The 23,224-nt window shown below is 35.2% G+C and overlaps 3 protein-coding genes across 12 annotated transcripts; 1 reads left to right on the forward strand and 2 right to left on the reverse strand.

Annotated features, from left to right (window-relative positions):
- The first annotated feature begins 4,195 nt into the window (after positions 1-4,195).
- Positions 4,196-13,980, forward strand: LOC114872547 (segment polarity protein dishevelled homolog DVL-3). 5 transcript variants are annotated; one of them, XR_003788782.2, is made up of 11 exons: positions 4,196-4,713; positions 5,119-5,188; positions 5,539-5,791; positions 5,911-6,093; positions 6,162-6,372; positions 6,487-6,615; positions 6,691-6,905; positions 6,977-7,468; positions 7,546-7,560; positions 7,645-10,964; positions 12,108-13,980. XR_003788782.2 is itself a non-coding variant. In XM_029179851.2 (10 exons), the coding sequence occupies exons 1-10, from the start codon at positions 4,553-4,555 to the stop codon at positions 12,146-12,148; spliced, it is 2,004 nt and encodes a 667-aa protein (XP_029035684.1). In that variant the 5' UTR covers positions 4,197-4,552; the 3' UTR covers positions 12,149-13,980. The 5 variants fall into 5 exon arrangements, 1 of the variants encoding a protein (XP_029035684.1); XR_003788780.2 differs by having other exon boundaries at positions 4,197-4,713; positions 7,546-7,794; positions 10,566-10,964; XR_003788781.2 differs by having other exon boundaries at positions 4,198-4,713; positions 7,546-7,794; positions 9,188-10,964.
- On the reverse strand, positions 13,973-19,588 carry LOC114872546 (neprilysin-4-like). 3 transcript variants are annotated; one of them, XM_029179847.2, is made up of 16 exons: positions 19,474-19,586; positions 19,142-19,253; positions 18,873-19,069; positions 18,523-18,668; positions 18,206-18,349; positions 17,658-17,803; positions 17,345-17,586; positions 17,006-17,263; positions 16,718-16,920; positions 16,161-16,552; positions 15,870-16,092; positions 15,627-15,803; positions 15,383-15,545; positions 15,104-15,313; positions 14,918-15,024; positions 13,973-14,843 (listed from the first exon to the last, which is right to left on the reverse strand). In XM_029179847.2, the coding sequence occupies exons 2-16, from the start codon at positions 19,246-19,248 to the stop codon at positions 14,568-14,570; spliced, it is 2,991 nt and encodes a 996-aa protein (XP_029035680.1). In that variant the 5' UTR covers positions 19,249-19,253; positions 19,474-19,586; the 3' UTR covers positions 13,973-14,567. The 3 variants fall into 3 exon arrangements, with proteins under 3 accessions (XP_029035680.1, XP_029035681.1, XP_029035682.1); XM_029179848.2 differs by lacking the exon at positions 18,206-18,349 and having other exon boundaries at positions 19,474-19,585; XM_029179849.2 differs by lacking the exons at positions 13,973-14,843; positions 14,918-15,024 and having other exon boundaries at positions 15,161-15,273; positions 19,474-19,588.
- Positions 19,589-20,673: 1,085 nt separating this feature from the next.
- On the reverse strand, positions 20,674-23,168 carry LOC114872570 (mitochondrial tRNA-specific 2-thiouridylase 1). Of its 4 annotated transcripts, none has more exons than XM_029179882.1 (8): positions 23,029-23,168; positions 22,298-22,471; positions 22,050-22,215; positions 21,803-21,987; positions 21,505-21,731; positions 21,272-21,439; positions 20,972-21,199; positions 20,674-20,883 (listed from the first exon to the last, which is right to left on the reverse strand). In XM_029179882.1, the coding sequence occupies exons 2-8, from the start codon at positions 22,371-22,373 to the stop codon at positions 20,731-20,733; spliced, it is 1,203 nt and encodes a 400-aa protein (XP_029035715.1). In that variant the 5' UTR covers positions 22,374-22,471; positions 23,029-23,168; the 3' UTR covers positions 20,674-20,730. The 4 variants fall into 4 exon arrangements, with proteins under 4 accessions (XP_029035715.1, XP_029035714.1, XP_029035713.1 ...); XM_029179881.1 differs by having other exon boundaries at positions 22,973-23,168; XM_029179880.1 differs by having other exon boundaries at positions 22,941-23,168.
- Positions 23,169-23,224: the final 56 nt, after the last annotated feature.

The raw sequence follows: 23,224 nt of genomic DNA on the forward strand, positions 1-23,224 counted from the left end.
ACTCTGACTTGGAAATCTACCCGTCACGAATTGTCTTCTTGCACATAAATTGTTCATTTTTTCATGAACGTGTAAATTAGTTAAACTTCCCTATCGAATAAATGAAATTTTAAAAAATTCTCAAATTATATTTGAATTTATAATGTACAAAATGTAATTAAATCAATATAATTGCATCATTAATAAGTATATCCAGTATACATATTACATAATACTATCAATATTATATTGCTTTGAACCATCGCAATAATTAAATCAGATAGTATTTGACTTCTATATTAGAGACAAACTAAATAAAATTGTTTCGGTATTAAAATATTCTAATTCCACAGTTAAAAACATTTAAAAGCATTCATATATTTCATAAATATCTATTTGAATATGTGGAATTGAAATGATATTAAAACGCGGAGTACAAGAAGACCTAGCCTAAACTAAATGAAATGAAACAATAAAAATGTTACTACTCATGGGTATGGTTACTAATCATACCCATGGTCACTATGCTTGCCAAGCACGTATACAACTAGTAGCCCGTGTCGATTCGGACCATTCGTCCTACGACATGTTTGGGCACCAGAGGAACCATAAAACATGCGACTCACCGTTCGCAGATTTACTCTTCTTCCGACAGTCAAGTAGGTGGATGGACAACACCAGGTAGGAGGCTGCGTTGTAGAAGATTCATCTGTAATAAAAAAAGAAGAATTACGATTAATTTTGAAAATTATCGATTTTTATTCTAATAAAATTATATATGAAATTGAATTTTATAAAATATTAACAATTAAAAAGAAATCTCAATTATCAAGTGTTGAAATTGAAAATTATTCTATTTTAATAAAAATCAATTAAGTGACGTACCAAGACGGAAGTCGTGAAGAAAGCCATCATCAGGATGTCCAGGAACTCGGCTAAATCAAAAAATTCATCTGTAACAAAACGAAAAAGAATTACAGTCAATTTTACAAATTATCCATTTTTATTCTAATAAAATTATATATGAAATTGAATTTTATAAAATATTAGCAATAGCAATTGAGAAGAATTCTCAATTATCAAGTGTTGAAATTGTAAATTATTCTATCTGAATTAAAATTAATTAAATAAAGTAATAAGATACTTACACTCTTTCCTTGTGGAGCATCGCTCAAGACTCCTCTTCAGTGGTGCCGTGACTCTAATACCGCATATATCGAGCAATTAAAAAAAAAAAAATTAAAAATAAAAATAGAGATATAAAATACTAGTAACGCGACCGTGAATAATTTTCGGCGAACAATTGTAGTGACTCTACTTTCGCGATGAAAAAAGAAAAATCAGAGCCGCGATGCTCTAGAAAATATTTGATAATACGCAGCAAACACTGACTCTACTATCGCGTGATTCCTAATTGTACAAACGCAACTCTATTCAGGGTCAGTTCACCCTAGACAAAATCAAAACATTGAAGGTATGTTCGTACAAACACTGACTCTACCGACCGCCTTGCGCGCGGTCACAACAATTCCTGGAAGAAAAGATTAGTGAGGAGGTTGGGGATGGATGGAAATATACAAAACAAAACAACATTCTTCTTATTGAACGTTCGTTAAGGAAATACTATTATGTGTAAATGGAAATATCTATGAACACGAATATTATTGAAGTTGAATATTGATCCTAGATTATCTCGTAATAACGAAATGTATTAAATAATTGTTGATAATTATTCCAATGAATATTACAAGGAGAAAAAATCATTGTTAAATACATATAATAAACTATTTTATTAAAGTAGTGGATTTTTGTTGTTAAGATTGTAAGCATATTAAAAATTATTGGAAATTCTATTACCCTCGTAATTTATAAATTATCTAATTCTTTTCAATAAGCAAAATCCAATAATTAATCATGCTTAAACAGCATGTGATTTAAAAACGTGATTCTATTTTAATTTAAACTTGCATCGAAAACTGAATATTATAATATAATTACTACGATTTAACAAAAATAGATTGTTTAAAATAATTTAAACAATTAATAATTTAAATAATGCAAACTAATTTGCAGTAAAATACGAATTATTTCAATTTTGTTCTAATTTAAAACAAATCTATTAAAATACTAGACGAAATTATCTAATAAAATGAAATATTAATGATACTTTTTGTATTAATTGATAAAAACAAAATTCTAATTTTTTCTTCCTCGACTTTGGTACCAATTAATTATTAAAAATGCTTACACTTAACAACGACTCAAAAATAGCAATAATAAATGTTAATAATTGATTATAATAAATTAAAATGTTACCAATTATATTATATACCCTTTACAAAATTATATTTCGAACCAATACCAATGGCGTCGTATCCCATAGCGCCTTTTTGAAATCAAATAAATATCTGTAACAAATAAAAAACAAAAATTTATGCAAATTAAATTTAATCAACAAATAAACAAACGATCGAAGTCGATAATTTATGCAAATTATTTAAATAAGTAGACTATGCGTACTTTTATATTGCTTCTACGGGAGCACGTCCTCGACACGTCTTCTCACTTCGACGCTCGAGAGAGCAATGGCGAGACCTTCCTTTCCATCGTAGACCGGTCGGCACTTCGACAACACTCGGCAATGTTCGGTATATTCTGCTATCGGCCGATGCCTAAGCAAGTACACGAACACGTCTAAACAGGAACAATATTACGATGCTCAAGAAAAGACGTTATTAAATTAAAAACAGCAAATTGTGTGAAACTATTGTGTGAAAAACATTCGATATTGTTTAAGAATTTAACGATTTAAAAGAGAAAATAATTCAGATTCTGCAGTTCCACTCTTATTGTACATTCCCGGCGAGAGCAAAAATTTTCAACTCGTGTATTTGTAAAGAAAACGCCGAATTAATGTCAAAGATCAAGAATTCAGACTTCTCTTCGATGTTTCTTTCTGTTTTTTGTACTTTTAACACCCGATCGGCAATTTAATTTAGTATTTAAAGATAATTTAATCTTACCTGTTGCAGACACGTGCCAAACGGACGAAGCTTCGAGACGACTGTTGCACGCCACCACACTCCGCACATTGCACCCTACAACGATAAACCTGATTGGTCGAAATGGAAGGACGCCATAATAGACGACCAATCACAGCCATTGGTAGAAGTTTCGAAACTGTAATGCTAATCGTAATGCAATCGTTCATACAATAAATATCAGCGAAAAAATCGAGTAATGTACTTTTTTCAGCAACACCCGTCTTGTATTATATTTTATATTATTGTAATTATATAATAAATAAAGGGGAATATTGCTTTAATAACACTTTCCTATGGCGTGATTTTGATACGAAATATTTAAGAACATATTATTTCAGATATAAATTTTGACATTCATGTATAATGTATGCATAAGCGAAATGTTAATATGTACAAAAATTATAATCAATCGATTCGGTCGACGTACACTGAGTTGCAATGAACTTGTCGCAGTGAAGTTGGCTCCAGATTTACTGACACATTCACGCCGCGTCGGTGAGCCAATGGTGAGATCGGTTCACCGACGCTACGGCGTGAATGCGTTAGTGAATTCGGAGCCAACTTCACTGCGACAAGTTCAATGCAACTCAGTGTACACATATTCACATACACGCGGAATGAAAACGAACAAACTGCGCCCTACAGAGAAATCGAGGAACTAAATTTATGGTCAGTTTTACCTTTTTGACGAAATCAACGAAATCGTAGAACACATTATTTTTTTAAACGAAAGCTTGTACACCATCCCCTGAGTACTCGTTTTGCTCTATCCGATCGAAAGAATGGCGCGCTGGTCTCTATTTGAACATTCGATTCGCAAAAATGTTTATATTACGAATAAATTAACGCAGGTGAGTGTGGTCCGCCATTTTCTTGACCGTGGACAGACACCAATTTCAATATTTTGGGTAAAATAAGGACCAGAGCGCCATTCTTTAGGGCCTCCAGAACACGTCCCTCCACTTTCTTTGCAATCTGTTCAGCAGGAACAAAGAAAGGTCTGTTCTTGTTTCCAGGGATTATTCTATGGACTGTCGGTAAAGTTTTCAACGCTATAATGTTTTGGGTCTCTCGGCCATCTTTAACAATAGTGTAGCAATGCCATCTGACGATGCATCCGCGAATATGCGAAAGGGTGTAAAAATGAGACTGGAGATTGTCTTTCTATCTACCTTCGTTTTCAATTCTCCAGCGTACTGCCGAGTGTCGAGCTGACCACCGCGAATCTATGTAATGTCGACAAGAATGTTGACGTTTAATTCAGCTCGTCGGAAGCAAAGAATACGCGCCGCACGAGTCTCGTGAATAATGTCAACAGTTTCCTCGTAACTTGCCGCACGCGATCGTGATAATGTTACGCATCACAGGGTTCACATAAATTTGTAGACTTAATGAACGAACGATCTTTGTACGCGCGAGGGCTTTGGCTCGAACTGTGACGCGCCATATTGGTTTAAGAGAATTGTTCATGTTAGTGGGCTTTCGGTGAATCAGTTGCAAATGCACGTAGAATAATAGGGGTATCGACAATGGAAGAGACTAAAATCATTTATCACATTGACGACGAGGAAACCCCTTACCTGGTGAAGCTCACTATCTCACCGGAAAGGGTCACTCTTGCCGACTTTAAAAATGTCTTGAATCGGCCGAATTATAAGTATTTCTTCAAATCAATGGACGATGATTTTGGGTAAGCATCGTATCGATAGGCATATCTTTCGAATTCTACGTTTATATTACTTTTGGAGTACGATCGGCTACTGTCACTGCCCCGAGACATTATCTTTCATCTTCGAGCCGAGTCAATGCCCTACGATTTAAACAGTATCCGCTTTCGTGATAGAGTTATTATTTGATAATTATTTCTTATCCGTCGCTTGTTTTTGACAGCTTATTTGAATTTGAATTATTTGAATTATATCAGATTTCTTCCTCTAAAAAAATGTAATGCTTCTTTCTATAAACAATATTTAATTATGTTATTCATAAATTTTTTTACTATTATATTTACATTCATAATTTGTTACGTTTATATGTGTATTCTTAATATTTAACATTAAAATAATTTAACATTATTTTTATTCTTTCTTGACAGTGTGGTGAAGGAAGAAATTGTAGATGATGATGCTCACCTTCCCTGTTTCAATGGACGGGTTGTTTCTTGGGTGAGATTCTTAAAAATATTCTAAATAATCATTAGTAGTCATCAGAAGAATTATGATAAGCATGAATGGATTATAAAATAAACAGTTGTTGAAATATTAAAATATCAACTTCAACAACAATGTTCTTTTAAAATTACATTATTTATATAAGTTTTGTGATTATTTATGTATCCACAAAACTTTAAGTCTGAAAGCATGTATCATTTAACTTAGGGTAAAGGTAGAAAGTAATTTAAGATTTATTTTAATGAGTTTCATACCATATGTTACTCTCATAGTTTTTTTCTTGAGAACTTGAATTAAAATGAAAATACAAATCCTAATTAAAAAATAAATTTATTTATTGATAGTTGGTGTCTGCTGAAGGTAGCAATGTGTCTGATGGTGCTTCACAGTGCACTGATTCAGTGGCACACAGTGAAGCAAAGCATGATCGTGTTGATCATGTGACACCAGGTCACACAAATCGTGGTCCACCACCACTTTCACATGATGACACTTTGACTGAAACTGAAAGTATGATAAGCAGTCAGCAAGGGCATCATTTACATAAAAGTTCAAGACATCATTCAGATAAATATGAAAAATATAACAAATATAATGGTATGTTATTAATTACAATTAACATGTTTCTAATCACTAGAAACTGTATTTCCAATGGTGTCTATATGCGAAATAATAACTATAGGAAGCTTTTATTATTTATTGGTTTATTGATTTAGGGCTTCGTATAAATGGTCACTCGAAACATAGATCAGGCCATGGTTATGAGACTGCTTCTATTTTAAGTTCAGATTTAGAGACAACAACCTTTTTAGAATCGGATGACGATGCAAGTAGCCGTATAACATCAACAACGGGCAGACACACCAACATGAGTAGCACAGTTGACAGAGCTACCTTAGGTAAATATTTTTGGTAAAAGAAAAGAGAAATTTAAATGGACGAATAAATTTTTATATTTCAACATCAGATCGGCGTCGACCGCAAAGAAGAAGGCGTCATAGATTACCACCTATGTCTCGAACATCATCGTTCAGCAGCATCACAGACAGCACAATGTCTTTAAATATTATAACAGTCTCATTAAACATGGATACTGTTAACTTCCTTGGAATTAGTATTGTTGGTCAAAGCAATAAAGGTGGAGATGGGGGAATCTATGTTGGTTCCATAATGAAGGGGTATGCGTGTATTGTCGTACAAACTGCTCTGTATAACGAATTATTAGAACGGAGTATTTAATAAAATAAATTCCTCAATAAAAACTTGATATAACAAATTTTAATTATGTATAGGGGGGCAGTTGCTATAGACGGTCGAATAGAACCTGGTGACATGATTCTCCAAGTAAACGATATTAACTTTGAGAATATGTCTAATGACGAAGCGGTTAAAGTATTACGCGAGGTAGTTCAAAAACCAGGGTATGTTTAAAATAATATGTGATAAATAAAAAAATTCGCTGAACACCTTGTTTTAACCGTAAACACAACTTTTAGACCAATCAAATTAGTTGTTGCAAAGTGCTGGGATCCTAATCCAAAAGGTTATTTCACAATACCGCGTACAGAACCTGTACGGCCTATAGATCCTGGTGCTTGGGTGGCACACACAGCTGCTATAAGGGGTGAAGGTTTTCCTCCGCGTCCTCCAAGTGCTACGACCTTAACATCGACATCGAGTAGTCTTGCAAGTACCTTGCCAGACACAGAACGTAAGTTCTTACGTTTTAGAAAGACGTCTCGTAACTTGACACAAACGCTAAGTAAGTGATATTTTCATTAGGACCATTGGAGGAACTTCACCTTACGGTGAACACTGATATGCCGACAGTAGTACGAGCAATGGCTCGGCCTGACTCAGGGTTGGAAATTCGTGATCGTATGTGGCTTAAAATAACAATACCAAATGCATTTATCGGAGCAGATGTAGTGGACTGGCTTCATACTCACGTGGAAGGATTCATTGACCGTCGCGATGCAAGAAAATACGCTTCTCTTATGCTGAAAGCTGGTTTCATTAGGCATACAGTGAACAAAATAACATTTTCTGAACAATGTTACTATATATTCGGTGATTTATGTTCAGCCATGAGTAGCATGAAACTAGATTGCGATACTGTCGGACCATTACCTCCACCAAATGCCTGGGACATGCCTTATTCAGGAACATACGCGCCTCATTCCGCGACCGGTTACAGCCCGATGCCGTTTAACTTCACTAACGAACCGACTGTGTATGGTTATCATCGCGAAGAAAGTGTTCACAGTGGTTCAGGTGGGTCATCTAATTACATAACAATTATATTGATAAATGTTAATTATATTTATCAAAATTATATCGTATTTTATCAGGAGGCAGTAGCGCAGGTAGTGAACACATTTGCAAAGAACCTATTCACGATTTGAAATCCTGTTCTTCAGCGTCTGAATCCGAATTGCATATTCCATCAGTGCCAACAATGCCAAGTAAGAATTCCGGGAATGGGAACGGTTCAAACGGAAAGAGGTCGAACGGTAGTCGCAGTCGTTCCAGTGGTTCTGAACAGTCTGTGCAGACAGGAACTGGTTCAGGAAATCAACAAAATCAACAAGACTTATCTGGTAGTAGACAGTCATTTCGCATTGCGATGGGAAATCCTTGTGAATTCTTTGTTGATGTTATGTAGATGCCGGTGTTGTAAATAGATGAGTTATAAATTTGAGCAGAAAAGAAAGCAAACATATAAATTCAACACTTGAATGAATACTTCGAAACATTTTATGTGACAATTTTGCAAGTTCACGTGAATATTAGATTATTCTCTTCATTCTACCCTTAATATTACTGTTACAATTTTCTTTCCATTAACACGAATATCAAATTGTTGATAATGCATGTCTTCTGCCGTTCGTAATCAATATTTCAAAGTATTTATTCACAGCCTTTTACAACTTGTTGTTTCAGGTTTATATAATTGACAATAGAGATTTGATCAATTTGTTTATACATGTCGATTCAACTTTGCATTCCACTTTGTATTATATACAGTATCGAGCAAAGTAGGTTCCCCAGGTTCCTTTCCTGTCCTTCCCAATAAATCTCCCGCGATTCCCGGGCATCCGTTCATACCCATAGGCGTTCCCGAAATAAATAATTAAAAATTATATATTTTTTTTTAAATTTTAATCTTAATATCGTCAAAATTAGGATTTTTAGAATTCCTGTTTCCCCTGTAACATCATTTATCTTAAGAAAATCTACTTTCTTCGGTATTGTACTTGACAACACTAACGTGATTAAAGTTCGTTTTTTAATTAAATGTATTTCGTATTCGTGAAAATATTTGCATGTAACGTGTACATATATATTTACTAATACAGTTCAGAAATGTTGCATCAGTATAATAAGATGAGGAAGGTATCTTTATACTATAACGATAATGTATAATGTTATTTAAATCCATTAGCTCTTTGTAACAGTTCACTTTTATTATTATTTTATCAATACGAAATTTTCATTTAAAAATAATCGTGAAATCCGTATCCGATGTAATTGTTTTATGCAAAGTCGTACATTTAAACAAATTTCAAATAGAATCGTATAATTACACTTTCATTTATAATAAATGAAACTACTACTTTTTGCATGAGATATGCAACTGCTGTGTTGAAATTTAGCATACGTTTAAAAAAATTGTGACTGGTACAATTATATTATTGTACGGGGAACTCAGTATTTAATATCAATAATTAATAATGATAATTACATTATTATATATATACACTATAATGCACGCTTTATGATAAATATATTACGTTGTAATTGTTTATGTAAAGCACGATCGCACAAGAAGTAGAGCACAAGCATGGTCATGTAAATAACACACAGTTTATGTCGACGAATTAAAGTAATAAACTATTACAACAATTCGCTATGTAATGCATGTAAATTATAATTATTTTATACGAAAAGGTACGTATTTTTATTAATATTTTTCCATTGCTTGCGTTCTAGGATTGTCTACGACAATGGGGCAGCTATTTCTTTAAAAATCGAGAGGATATTGTGTCGAAATATTAAACGATTCACTAATTATTGCTTTTTAGAAACGCATTTTCTAATCTGCTATAAACGAAAATAAAAATATTATATATATACATATGTACAAAGAAAATATGCAATAAAAAGTATGTTATTGTATATTTGGGCAATTATTGGTGAATCATTTAAATAATATGGTTCATGCGTAAAGGACGAATTTTTCATTGTATTCCTACTAATTCAAGTTATTATTTGGTAATGAAAGAGATTGTTTACAATTATGTTATGTGGTATTGCATCACAGGTTCGACAATATGTAAATAGAACGAATTATGCTCATATTAAATGTGCCATCTTATCAGTGTTAGGAAGTATTGAACAAAAAAGCAAACTGCGACATATAATTTATACATATACTAAGTGTTTCAACATGATTGAACATCTTGAAAATTGCAGATTCTTCTTACTAAAGCAAATCAAAGTGCTTTATCGTTTTGTAATATGCAACCCTCATTTTAACACGTCAATGTGTTAAATACAGATTTCAAAATAATAAAGCACTTTTTGATTTGCTTTCATCTGAAGAATTTGTAATTTTCATTGTGTAGAATATTTTTGAAACATCATGTATATACGTGCTTTCCAGGTGTATGCATTTCTTAATTGTTTATGTTTCATTCATGTCATCTTATCTATAATATGAATTATCTTCCGCATCTCACATACACAAGCTTATTTAATTTCAACAAACTTTGTAACATTTAATTGCGTCTTGCCATTGCGTTATTATTATGTAAATTTTTATTTAGCATATCGAAACAACGTGCTCTTTTTTATTTCTCAAAAAAAAAGGCCGCTAGAAAATATTTGCATTCTAAAAGTGCATTCGCGTCATTAAATTGTAAGACTATCTGAAATGTGGTATAATTCTTTCGAACGTTTCGCGTTTTTCCTTTTTTTATTTACACGAACGATCATTTCCATTACTTTCTAAATATTTATCAAGCGTATAGAGAATATTATTAATAGCATTTTTATATGTGTAACATGGAACCAGGTTTGAAACTTTCGTGCAATTTTCCAAAATGAAAACTAAATCTTTTCCTTGGCATTTTATAATCATCAATAAGGTAAACAGATAGGTGGTAAAGAAAGTTTGTCCTTATAACGAAATAAAAAGTTTCATTTGGAAAATTGCACACTGTCGTTCAATCATTCATTTCAACGAGTGTTTTTCATTTCACCACCGATTATGTAATTCGATAATTAAGAGGGTAATTAACGCAAAACTTATGATACCAACTATTATATAATTATTCTGTAAAATATATACATATATTTTATGTTGCAGACAGGCTGTACAGTATGTCTGAGAAACGCAAAATTGTTCAAACGACGAAATTTCGTTAAAGCTAGAAACGTTAGTCAAGAAGGAGGACAAAAGAAAGGAGGAAGTGATATACATGTACAAATTTTGTGGCTCGCAGACATACTAACGAAATTTCGTTCATTTTATTTTCTATTTATTGTGCCGCTCTAAAAAAAAGGACTTGCTGCTTTCTGTCATAACATAACAAACGACTCAATTCCCTTTGCAACTTAAGTTGCGCGTTATGTGGATTACATCAATGTCAGAGACGTAATCGGGTCATTTTTGTGCCTTGTGCTGCGCTGACGGTCGACGCAGAACGGCGTATGCACGAGGAAACTTGTACTAGCGATTTGGACAACAATAGCAGAGGCAATATCTGTGAGTGTATTTTATTTAGTCACCGCGACTGACTCATTCCTTTTCTTTCTTTCAATCCGATACATTAGAGAATATTTTTTGTATTTAATTAACATCCACTATCAGCTTAGACTAAATACTACGATGATTCCAATTCTTTTAAATGACCATTAACTTTTTTTTTTCATTTTTAGATTTATAATATTAGAAGATATAATATATCTATTCAATTAATGTCCATCGTCCACTTACAAGGAGAGTTGCTGTTGTGATATCCTTACAAGGAAGGAATTTGGAAGAAGGAAGATTTATTAGATGATCTATCAATATTAAAAAAATCATAATTTTAGAATATCACTTCAGGAGCTCTCCTTCTTTTGTTCATCTAAACGACCATGAAATTTTGATTCCATCTAATTTGAAACGTTCTAGAGTAATTACCTGTGTTTAATTAATATCCATTATCAACCTAGATTATACACTACAGACCTGTTCTTCATTCAGATAACTTCTTGCTTCATGTTGCGTTTGGAGAAGTACATACTCTTTCAATTTCAAGTAAAACATTCTTGTCTACGTTATACTTAAGATCAACTTGATGAAATGCATCCTCGAATTTGTCTTGAAACTCTTCCCCTTTCTTTTTTTCTGCCACTGTAGTGCTTGTTTCGAGTAACTGCAGCATCGTACCAGCATCTGAGTATGTTTCAAAATCAGCGAATGCCTCTACACGAATCTATATAGTAGTGAGAACACCTGTTTCGTATGTATATTGTCGATAGAGTTTGTAATGCTGTTGCATAAATCTTATACAAGGCAAACACGTAGTTTCGTTACCCGTATCACGCTATAAATCCTCTTTTATCTTGACAATTTTTATTAGTCAGTTTGAAATCATTCCTACAGATGTATATACAGGGTGACAAGAAAACAGAGGTTTCAGGGAACAATGATACAGAGATTTACACTTGGGTACAATGTACATTAAAATAGTTCTCCAAAAATCAAAAGGGCACTAATGCAAGTCTACATTGCACCTTAAAAGTATAATAAACTATTTTTCTGTGATCCTGTATACATATAGTGTGTCCTTTTAGGCAATTACCAAATAAAATTCACCCTTCAAACTAAAACATAAGGACCCGTTTCTCTTTTATTTTCCAGATGAAGAGGACATTTTGGAGTACCAGTTTCTGCACAAGTGAAGACGCTCGTTAGCGCACTACGTATACGTAACGGTGGTAATAGAGGAGTTGGGAAGAAGGAAATTAAGGTATAATTTTCACTTGACCTTGATTAGATGGACGGAAGTAGCACTGGCGAAACATATATATAAATATATATATTTAATAGGCCAATTTTGATAAAGCGTCATAGAGGATAAAAAAAGGATTCAACCTCTCGTATAATTTGTAACGGTTATACATAAAATAGAATTAAGGTCATCGAATTTCTACCGTGGTATTTCAAATATCACACACGAGAATTATATATGTTTATAACGCGATCCCAATGGAAAAATGATGCCGGGTGAAGCGTGTTTTCTTTAACGCAGGGTGCATGCAAGATTGACAACATTGTTAACTCGATACGCGAATTGTTTTATAAAATTATAGCTACTCTTGTTTCTTCGCCTTCGAATATACGCAAGGATATCTTTTATTCTTCCTTGCGATGATATGTATATTTTTCATATGTTGTTTCTCCTGAAAAAATGGAATTAATCTAGACGACTTTTGTATTTCGTTCGCTTGTGTAACTTTGAAATTTTCATGAATGACAAACGTGTTACAGTATTGTACACTGTACTTTTAATTATACGGGTATTTGAGCATCAAATATGTAAAGTTGAAACTAACGATTTTGCGTATACCGATTAAAAACGCTAAGGTAAAGATGATATATTCGCAAGAAACAAATTCCTGATTTGTTAGTACAACGTACACGACTGCAAATACTTCTCTTGTAACCAAGCGTTTAAACCCTTGCTATGAATGAAGAAAAAAAATTAATTAGTATGAAGCATACTTGTATACGGACAAATTATTAAGATATTTTTCATCGAATTTCTCATCCAAATTGTCGATTCACGAAACAATAATTTTACAATGATTATTCGCACACAGATTTGTCTGCTTTGTACTAATTGTAATTGAAGGACTTCGATGTACGTACGATTTCTTATTTTTCCATGCTATTTCAATCAATTAATCGATACAAAAAAAGGCAATACGTAAATAAACTGTAATAAAGATAGGGTTGTATAAATTCGTAAAAAAAAAAACTTTCTGCCCCGATTCTATGCGAGCGTGCGTGCCGATGAATCGTGTGCAAGTCTCTTCCTCGTTGAAGAATAAAAAGAAACGGATCGAAAGCTCGACGATTGAATAAGAATGAAATTATTATACGTCGAGACTCGTTCGAGAGCTGTTTCTTCTGACTGAAGTATTTTAATGTCATTTAGAAGTATCATAGTACAACGCGGCAAGATAGTCAATCGATATCGCATTTACAAACAGATAGTTCATTCCTTGTATTTTTTACCCTTCGCGAGAAACGTTTGCAAACCATTTCTTTTTTTTTTAATCGTGTACGATGTTCATACGAATCGTAAATGCGACACGCTGCGTCGCGGTATTCAACGATTTTATTACTCTATTCAATTGTAATGGCGAGACGAGAAAGATTTGTAAAAGAAGGAAAACAAATAACGTGGAAAACTATGGCACAGTTATTTACTCAATAAACGATTTCGTATGGTGTGTGCGTGTGTGCATGTTTCGTGGGAAAATCACGGGACCGTTGAATGTTAACGATCTTTTCCTCCGTTTCTTATTTCGAACATTTGCGAATGTAACGTGAACGTTTATATCCATAGTATGTGTACGATTACACGTGGATGTAACGAATGATCACGAGGTTAATCCCTTGAGATCAGGCTAACGATACACGAAGCGTAAACTAATAGAACGACGAAAGAATTCAATACATGTAGTAGTGTGTGGATATACAGGGAAATAGATTGTAAAGATTTTTATCACTGTCTGAAATTATTATTTGTCTCTGACTTTCTTTTTTCATTACAATTTCAATGCAAAAACAGCGCAGCTGTTTCCGCAATCTACGAGGCTCATAGAGCAAACGAAATTATTTTATTACAGCGTATTTTGTTAGCGCGAGTTGTACTTCTAATTACAATTACGTTGCATGCCTGCTAGTCGTCCATACGACAATTATTATTTGCATTCTTTCCTTGGTTCGTTGTTCGTATCGCGTTCCGAATCAATTAGCCATTGAATGCGGATTGAATTATGACCCATACCCATTGATGGAAGGATCTGGGTGTGCTTGGCTTCTCCACAGAAAAACAGTTTTCGAATAATTTATTGTCCGCCATCCGGGGATTAAAAACATCTCGAAGATCAAACGCAAAGCTTGATGCTCTACAACATGAACTACGATTACAAGCATAATATTATGTATAAAGATTGATTTCCAATCGTTGCATCTTCCATCGTGGCCATTGATCAGCCAACAAGATAGCAATTTCTTCATTATCGCGTCGCTCTGATTCACCACGAGGATTCATTCGATAAACTTGTCGACATAAGCAGCGTTCACAGATCACCAAACCGAGCATTTGTTAACTGGATTCATAGGCGCACCGAGCGGACAATTAAATACTTCAGCAAAGTCTTCCGAATTCGACAGAGTACCGACCACGCGAAACTTTCCGGGTGAATGCACTGCGGTTTTCAATTTGTTCCTGGTTGCTTCCGGTCTCATGGAGCCACACCACACCTGGGCGAAGTTCAGAAAGAATAATTGCTTTCCGGTTGCGTTCATACCGGGCAAAGTCTCGTCGACGTCCCCGTTTACTCGCATCCATCTTTCATAAGCCTGGCGAATTTATTAAATTTATTAAAAGCAAATAATTGACAATATTTGTAACGCGATGAATGAAAAATTCTTACCCTAAAAGCTTGTTTGATGCCGCCATTATCGGCAATATTTTCGCCTTGAGTGTTGATACCATCTATCTGCATTCCAACCTCGCTCACCGTATAATGACTATACTGGTCTGAAAGATTAAATAGTTTTCAAACTGGCGAACGAAAGTTCAAGGAGAGAAGTTAAGGGACGCAGGACGGGCCTGTTACCGATAAGACATTGTGCTCGTTCGTGAAAGCCATAAATAGCTTCGTCTTTCCACCATCTATGTAGATTACCATCCTTATCGAACAACCGACCCTTATCGTCGAAGCCATGAGTGATTTCGTGGCCGATCACAACACCGATCCCGCCGTAATTTAAGCTCCGTGGAAAGTATCTATGATAAAATGGCGGCTGTAGTATGCCGGCTGGGAACACTGAAGGTGGAAAGTAATTTGACAATTAGTAAACGAATCCAATTTCGTACAGAGAAAATGGAGACTAACTTATCCTATTTTTACTGCGACTGTAATACGCATTCACAACTGCTGGCGCGGTGTTCCAAAGGGTTTTATTAACAGGACTACCCAGTCTATCCTGTTCGACTCTGGTCAAATGTTGCAAGATGTTTAATGTATTCTCAAAATACTTGTCTGGACGGATCACGACCTGAAGGATCGACGCAAATTAGATACGTTTACACGATGATCAAATTATCTAATCTCCGACAGTGTCAACTCTGAACCTTACATCCTTGTAACGCTCGTTTAACAATTCAGGCTGTAGAATGAAGTCAGGGTAACCGATCCTCAACAGCATCGCGTTTACTTTCTCGGTGGCCAATTCTTTTGTTTCGTCGTCGATCCAGGAGGTCTGATTGAGGAGCTCTCTGAACGATCGTTGTATTTCTCGGGTCATGGATAATGTCTGTGTGGAAAAGACATGGCATCTTAATAAATTAAATATCACAAATAATAAGAAAAAGGTTCTTACATCATTTTTGCTTTTTTCATCAAAATACTTCTTTACAAACATGGAGCCCACAGCCATGCCCATATTAGAATTCACCTGTGCCACACAATTTTTCCATCTCGACGGTGCTTGCTCTCTACCAAAGAGAATATAATAAAATTTCTGCTTAGCTTCTTGAAATCGATCATCCAAATTGTTCACTCTGTGCCTCACGAATCGCCAAAGAAGATAATTCGCCACGGTTCTGAACAAAATACCAGTTCACTAAATTTCTAAGGGTAAAAATTTTTAACCAAGGATTAAAGAATATACCTTGGACTGGTCTTTGACAACAAATTCACCAAATCCTGTATATACTGAAGCGCATAGACAACAACAGGTTCAGAAACATTTGTAGGACGAGCTAAAACGATTGTCAAATATCTGTGCCAATTGATTTGTGGCACCAGAATTCTCAGTTCCCCGATGCTCATTCTCTGATACAACTCTGAAACGTTTCTTCTTTCATCGGGAGTAGAAGTGATCTTGGCTAGTTTCGTTTCGAATTCGATCAATTCATCAGCATCAACGGTGGCATTCTTCAATGATGCACCCAACAATGTCGCAATCTTAATTAAATAATTCTTGTAGGCTTTCAGATAGATCGTGTTCGATGGCTGAAGAAAATAATCTCTCGTAGGAAGGCCCAGGGACGTTTGATCAAACTGCAATCATTTAATCATTAGGAGAACTATTTTTAAACCGAAGAGACTGAACAAAGAAACCATAATAGAGTGATTAAGGAATAACTAAATTTAGACTAAGGCAATTTTAATTTCGAACTCGTGAAGCTGAAGTTGCTATAGCTTATAAAGGATTCACAAGGCTACCTGTATGACATATTGATCGCTGTTCTTAATATCCGGTGCAACCCACTCGGAAATAAGAATATCATTGTTATAGAGTCGTAGTTGCGCGACCAATAGTAGCCAGTCAAATTTCTCTGGATCCCAATTTGGTCTCAAGATAGGCCATCCACCGAGTTCATCCAAGAGCTGTATAAGAGGCCGTTCCATGCGTTGCTCCAAGATCTCTAGCCACATTTCACGCGTTAAATCTCGGCATCGAGTACAATAAACTCTGTATCGCCAAATGAGCAATACATCAAGAGAATTTACCGTAATTCATGCAACTTTGGAAAAGATATTTAGCTTTCACTGTCGCATCTTCTGTGTTTAATTCCATCCCTCTGATTATCGGATCTTCAAGTAGTTCTTTCAGCACAGTGTCCAAGGATTCTCGGATCATCTCAAACGTGTCGTAGGCGGCTTTGTCTTTTGGTATAGGATTATGCCTTGCCCAATTTCCACAGGCATATTGATAGAAGTCCTCGCAGGGATCGGCGCTCTTGTCCATGTACTTGAGCATGATTTTTGCTGCGGCGAACATCTGTTTCTTAAAAAGCGTATAAGCAGAAATTACGCAAAGCTACTAGAGGGACTACGTGGCAAGTGTACCTTGAGCCTTCCTGATGGCCCATGCGTTCCCTTCACCCTTCCAGAACGCGTGAAAATCAGTACTGGTGTCGTCCTTCCATTGTTCATCGGTGATCGGCAAACCAGTGTCGGAATCGTCGACGGAAATCGAATGTCTACCACCTTGTTCACCCTCGTCGGATTCATCCTGAGAACGGTCCTCGATGTCGTCGTATTTTCCATGAAATTTCGAGTGCGGTTCTTCTTTTTTGCGAGTGTCGTATCTTAATTAAATTATATTTACATTATTATAATCATTGTAACATTTAAAAAAAATTTGATATTCATTACTAACTCTTGATAATAGTTGTTCTGTATCTCGGAATTTTCTTTGATCTCATCAGCATCCTCTTCAGGATAATAATCGTCCAGAAAGTTGTCTAAATCTTCTTCAGGATCCTGGTCGTTCGTCTTCTCGACGTTGTAGTCTGTTGACCGTATCTGCATGAGATATCTCAATGAGTTTTCCAATATTTAATTTAATTTGTAAATTAAAGGGTGTTGTTTTCTTCATCTCAAGAAATGCCTCGAGAAGACACAAATTTAATTGCCCTTGCGCGAAACGAGAGGATTGGCAGTGAGACGATCGATACTAAAACAGTACACCAGTAACACTAATTTAATGTTGATTAACGCTAATTAACGTTGCTGCGCACGATAGTCGATGGTTGAAGTATCTCTTTTTCTTCTGTAATAGTTTTTCAATATTCCCATTTAAGAACACGTTCATTAGAAATACAAAGGAATTCTAAAATGACTATAGAATATTAATCAGTCGTTTTCTCATTATACACGCTCATCCTCAACTTGTATAATAAAAAAAAAACTCTAATCGCCGCTCACACGTGTTCGTTCCTGCGACAACCCCTCGCGATTCTCGTTATCGAAGCCAGACACGAGGAGATCGTTCACCATTTCTCGGTCTTCGTTGCTGCTGTCGCGTCGATTTGGATATAAAATCCTGGAGGACGAGGATACTCGGTTGTCCTGAAAACGATATTTCGTTCTCTCTTCGGGAATGTTATTCAGCCGGTGGTAAGCATGCAGACTCAAAAAGGAGGCGAGTGTTTTGATGAGAACGGATAGGAGGTAAACGAGAATAAAAATAACGAATCGAAGACGAAATCGGTTAGCTTTGAATTTGCTTGTGGATAAAGTACCCCGTCCAGTTCCCTCTTGCGTCGTTGGAGCTGCCGCGGCGGAAGTAGCGTTTCCACCGGCACGTAACTTGTTTTCATTCCAGGTACTAGAATTCGGTCTTCTTCCTCTTCTTCACCGGCTCGCTCTGCCTCTCTGCTGCTGGTCTCTGCGAAGATGATTCGTATAAGTAACTCGATGGAATCTTACAGATGGATGGATTACTGCTGAAATTTTCTCCGGTAACAATGAATAAATCACGCCACGAGGATGGCACTTTACTCCGCCATTCAGATCTTCACGAGCAGCCAACGAACCGGACGTCGTTAATATCAAGTTCACTTTACGAGCCTGTCGTTGAATAGAGACTTACGCGGAAAAGTTTCCTCGGTCCTCTCGTCCTGTCTTCTAGTCGCGTGGATCAAATAAGTGCGATGATAAGGAGTCTTGCCGATCACCTGGGATCGCGATAGAGCGATAAAGATGATAGTGATCGGCAGCAACACGGCGGGGATCAAGAGCATCAGCTTAACGCGAAAGCGGCAAGTGTCGTTCCCACCCATGCACCACCTGTGGTCCCAACAAAATATCATCGTCTATCACTTCGTATACATACATATCATTCTGAAACGTCTTACGAACTTCAGTCGACCGGTCTCTTTGTTGATGGCCAATCGACACGAAGGGCAAGGGCCACCGCTGAAGAGGTCGTCGTCGTTGTACTGATCCAACGTGCTGGCACCCCTCATCTTTTCTGAAAATCAACACCCACCCCGTTCGGTCAGTCCTGTCTTGTTACTACTTCATCGCAACACAGACGGTACGATCACAAATTACACGAGAATAAAACGAGTGGGAAAGATCGAACCCTCCTAATTCACTGATCGCGAGTCTCTGTGTAATTTTACATCGCTCGACTCTGCTTCGAGGTAGGAACACTCAAAAAGATATATGAAATCTGTAGAAGAACGAACCGGGAAGAGGGATCGGTACACCGATTAGGAACGGTGACACTGCGCGCCCGTGAAGAAGAGAACAGACTGAAGCTATTGTACGGCTCCGATCTCCGCACGAATGTTAATGTAACATTGCGCGTACGGTCAAATTAGTCCCAGCGAGACATTTGTACGGGAGTAATTTCCATATGTAACGTCGACGGTCAACGCCAATGGCGATGGCAACAACAATCGAGGCGGAGCTCTGTACGTGCACGCACACCGCGAGAGCCATTTTACGCGCTCCTTACGTCCAGTTACTCGTCAATCGACCCTAATAACTTGCAGTTATCGTTCAATAACGCGTCGCGCTGTTTTACATTCTACACGTGACCCGGCTGTTATTAAGTCTTTTCTCATCGCCAGCACCGATTGACATTTCAAGACGAACGTATATAGGAACTTCAAAAGGCGAACGAGTAATCGTCCTCGCTTTACTTCCGATCTTTCCACCCTCCTGCACGCACACTCAATTGTCAAGTTCCCAATGCAACGCGTTTCAGATCCCTTTCCGCAAGGATATTCAAGAACTCGCTTGACGTGATGAACATAGCGGACGACGCACCATATGCGTCTTCTAAAGAAATTGATGCTATCAGTCAGTACTGATAAAACTAAAACAAGAAATGAAAGTGTATAAATGGTTTGAAGATAAAGTAAAATAATGAGTAATCTACATGTTATCATAACTAGAAAAGATTCTTGATAGATGGATTAAAAAATGATTGAAAGTTATGATAAAATGTTGCTATAGATTACGACAGAGTAACGAATATGGTAAATCTTTTGTTCCTCCGTTGTATGTGGACTAACTCACTGTTGACTTGAGGCTTTTTTCTGTTAATGCAATCTTCATGATTGGATAAAATATTCCAGTAAACTATGTTGCAGCCATAAATTTCATTTTCTTCAGGGATCATCATTTTTGCTCGCAGACTTTGATGGACGGAACTTCAAAGGAAGATTTTAGTGTGATAATTAAATCACTAAAATGATTATTTTTACATGTTTTCAACAACCAAGCGATCTAACCACTGATTCTCCAACAATGGTGAATGCTGTTGTACAGCTAATTTCAAATTATTTTCAAAGCTGATCGTTTTTTTTTTTAAGCATCAATAATTATTTGCCAATTACGTAACGATATAGAGAAAGGAAAATGTAAGAAATAAAAATTGCTTTCTACTAAGAATAGTTTATTTTTTGTTCATTTACAATACGCGATATGTCAGCATATCATACACTGCATACCTGTTGTGCTTTCATGTTTTCGCCATAGTTGTTGTAATGATCCATTTTGACTTTTTTGTTTAATGAGAAATATGATGGCCCTATGAATGAAACTATGGCACTGCCTAAACATTCTTCTCCACGATATAGAACAGCAAACTAAAAAAATTGCAATAAATATTATTTGCTGCTAAAGGCTATAGTACAATTGCTGAAATAAAAAGAAAAGAAAATTGTAAAGTTATACCTGTCCTTCTGTGATCGCTCTTAAAGGCTGACTAAGTAGGATTATTAATTGATTATTTAAAGTTTTGTGAACTGTACAAGGTATTACAGGATCTCTATGTTGAAAACGAAAATCACAAATTAACGTCCTAGAATAGCCATTAAGTTCGGCTGGTTCTGCCGATATCCAATGAGGAGTTTCTGTTTTTACCATATCTGAATACAATGCCGAGTGATTTGTTCCTGTTACCTAATAACATGATAGATAAAAATATTTTTTTTCTAGTAAAATAAGTAGTAAGTGCATAATGAGTATACATACTACAAGCATATTATTTGTTCTAGTATCTTTTTTGAATAAATAGTATGCGTTTGGGAAGCTTTGAAGTTTAACCCTTTGGCCTACAGTCCAATGGTGAAAACCAGTATGCTTTCCTACCACCTGACCACTTTCCATGTCTATAAAATCTCCGAATTTATCAGGTACATACTGTAAATATGAGATAATTAAGACGTGATCGGGCTTATAGCACCCAGTACGTTATTAGATTATACCTCAGATATAAAGTTTTGAAAATTTCGTTTTCCTATGAAACATATTCCCATACTTTCCTTCTTTCTAGCAACTAAATTCAATCCAGCCTCTTCAGCAATTTGTTTAACATTACTCTTCAAGTACCCACCAAGAGGAAACATAGAGTATTGTAATGCTTCCTGAGGTACCTGACACAAAAAGAATGTCTGATCTTTTCCCTCATCTTGTGCTTTAAGTAACTGAACATCTGAAAAGCATATCAAATAGTGTTACAGATTATACACAAAGTATCAATATCATGCAATCTGTTTTACTTACTTGTATTTGGTTTAAAATGTTCAAGATAAGGACCAAAACTAGTTTTAACATAATGTCCAGTTGCAATAGCATCTGCTTGGAGTTCAGACCGAGCAAAATAAAAAAAGTGGTCAAATTTAATATGTTTGTTACACAAAATATCAGGATTTGGTGTACGTCCAATTTCATATTCTTCTATTATATAGCTGTAAATATAGAAAAGATGAAATTTTCATTTTAAAGAAAAGATACATATAAGTACACATACTTAAAAATATTATTCCAATATTCCTTTACAAAATTAGTTTCAACAAGAGGAATTTTTAATTTTTTGCACACCCATTGTGCATATTCATAATCCTCTTCAACTTTACATACTCCTGTTTCATTATGTATATCCCAATTTGTCATAAATACTCCAGTGACATTAAATCCTTTAATAGTGAAAAGATGTTGAATTATTAATTAGATAAAAGAAACTTAAACTTAACTAGATTTATATATTAACTCATTTACCTTTGTTTTTTAAAAGAAGTGCTGCTACAGCACTATCAACTCCACCAGACACACCTACAATTACTTTTTTAAACATTATGAATCTGGAGTTTTATTTCAATAAATAATCATGAATTATTACTGCTTCATGTATATTATTTTCTTTTCCTTGATTTTGTATTGAATCATTTTGATCTGCATCAAACATTTTAATGTTAAAACAGACCTTTGAAAGACCTAACATATATTTATGCAATATGCACGTATATAATATAGTATTTAGTATTTACATATTTTATAAGGTAATCATTTTTGCTTGATTGCTTTTTAATACATTGAAAACATCATTCTAATCAAAGAAATCATTTTATTATTTATTTACATAGCATGAAAGTATGTAGAAAAATGTAAAATCAGGTTTTTTAAATTCAATTTTATTTCATTTATACATAAATTATAAAAAAGCATTTCATGAATAACAAAATCTGAATTAAAATCCTCATTAATTAACTCAACGTGCTAAAGATCTGATATGGAAGGATTAGTTTCGATTTATACATCATTTCAATTTATTGCTCGTCAAATATTTCTTTAACCTTAATTACGCATGTATTGATTACTACACGTGCAGAATCATGATAGTAATATTCTGAAAAGAACTTACAAATTTACAAATATTAAAGGTTAAAGAAGTACCGAATCGATCACGTGGTATCGTATACGTATTCAATAGATTCTGATTCTGATATTACGTTTTACATGCGCATCGGATGGCCGACCGTGTACAACTTCTTCCACATTTAACGAGAAACGAATGATCGACTAAAAGAACATTACGGCATCGAATCTTAAATAAAATATATTTGAATATTTTTTCTCGTGTGCACGTGGTGTATTTTGACGAAATATCGTTACTCGTTTCCTGTGATTAGCATGTTTCGAGGCTCG

Source organism: Osmia bicornis, chromosome 14 (assembly GCF_907164935.1).
Source record: "Osmia bicornis bicornis chromosome 14, iOsmBic2.1, whole genome shotgun sequence".
NCBI lineage: Eukaryota > Metazoa > Arthropoda > Insecta > Hymenoptera > Megachilidae > Osmia > Osmia bicornis.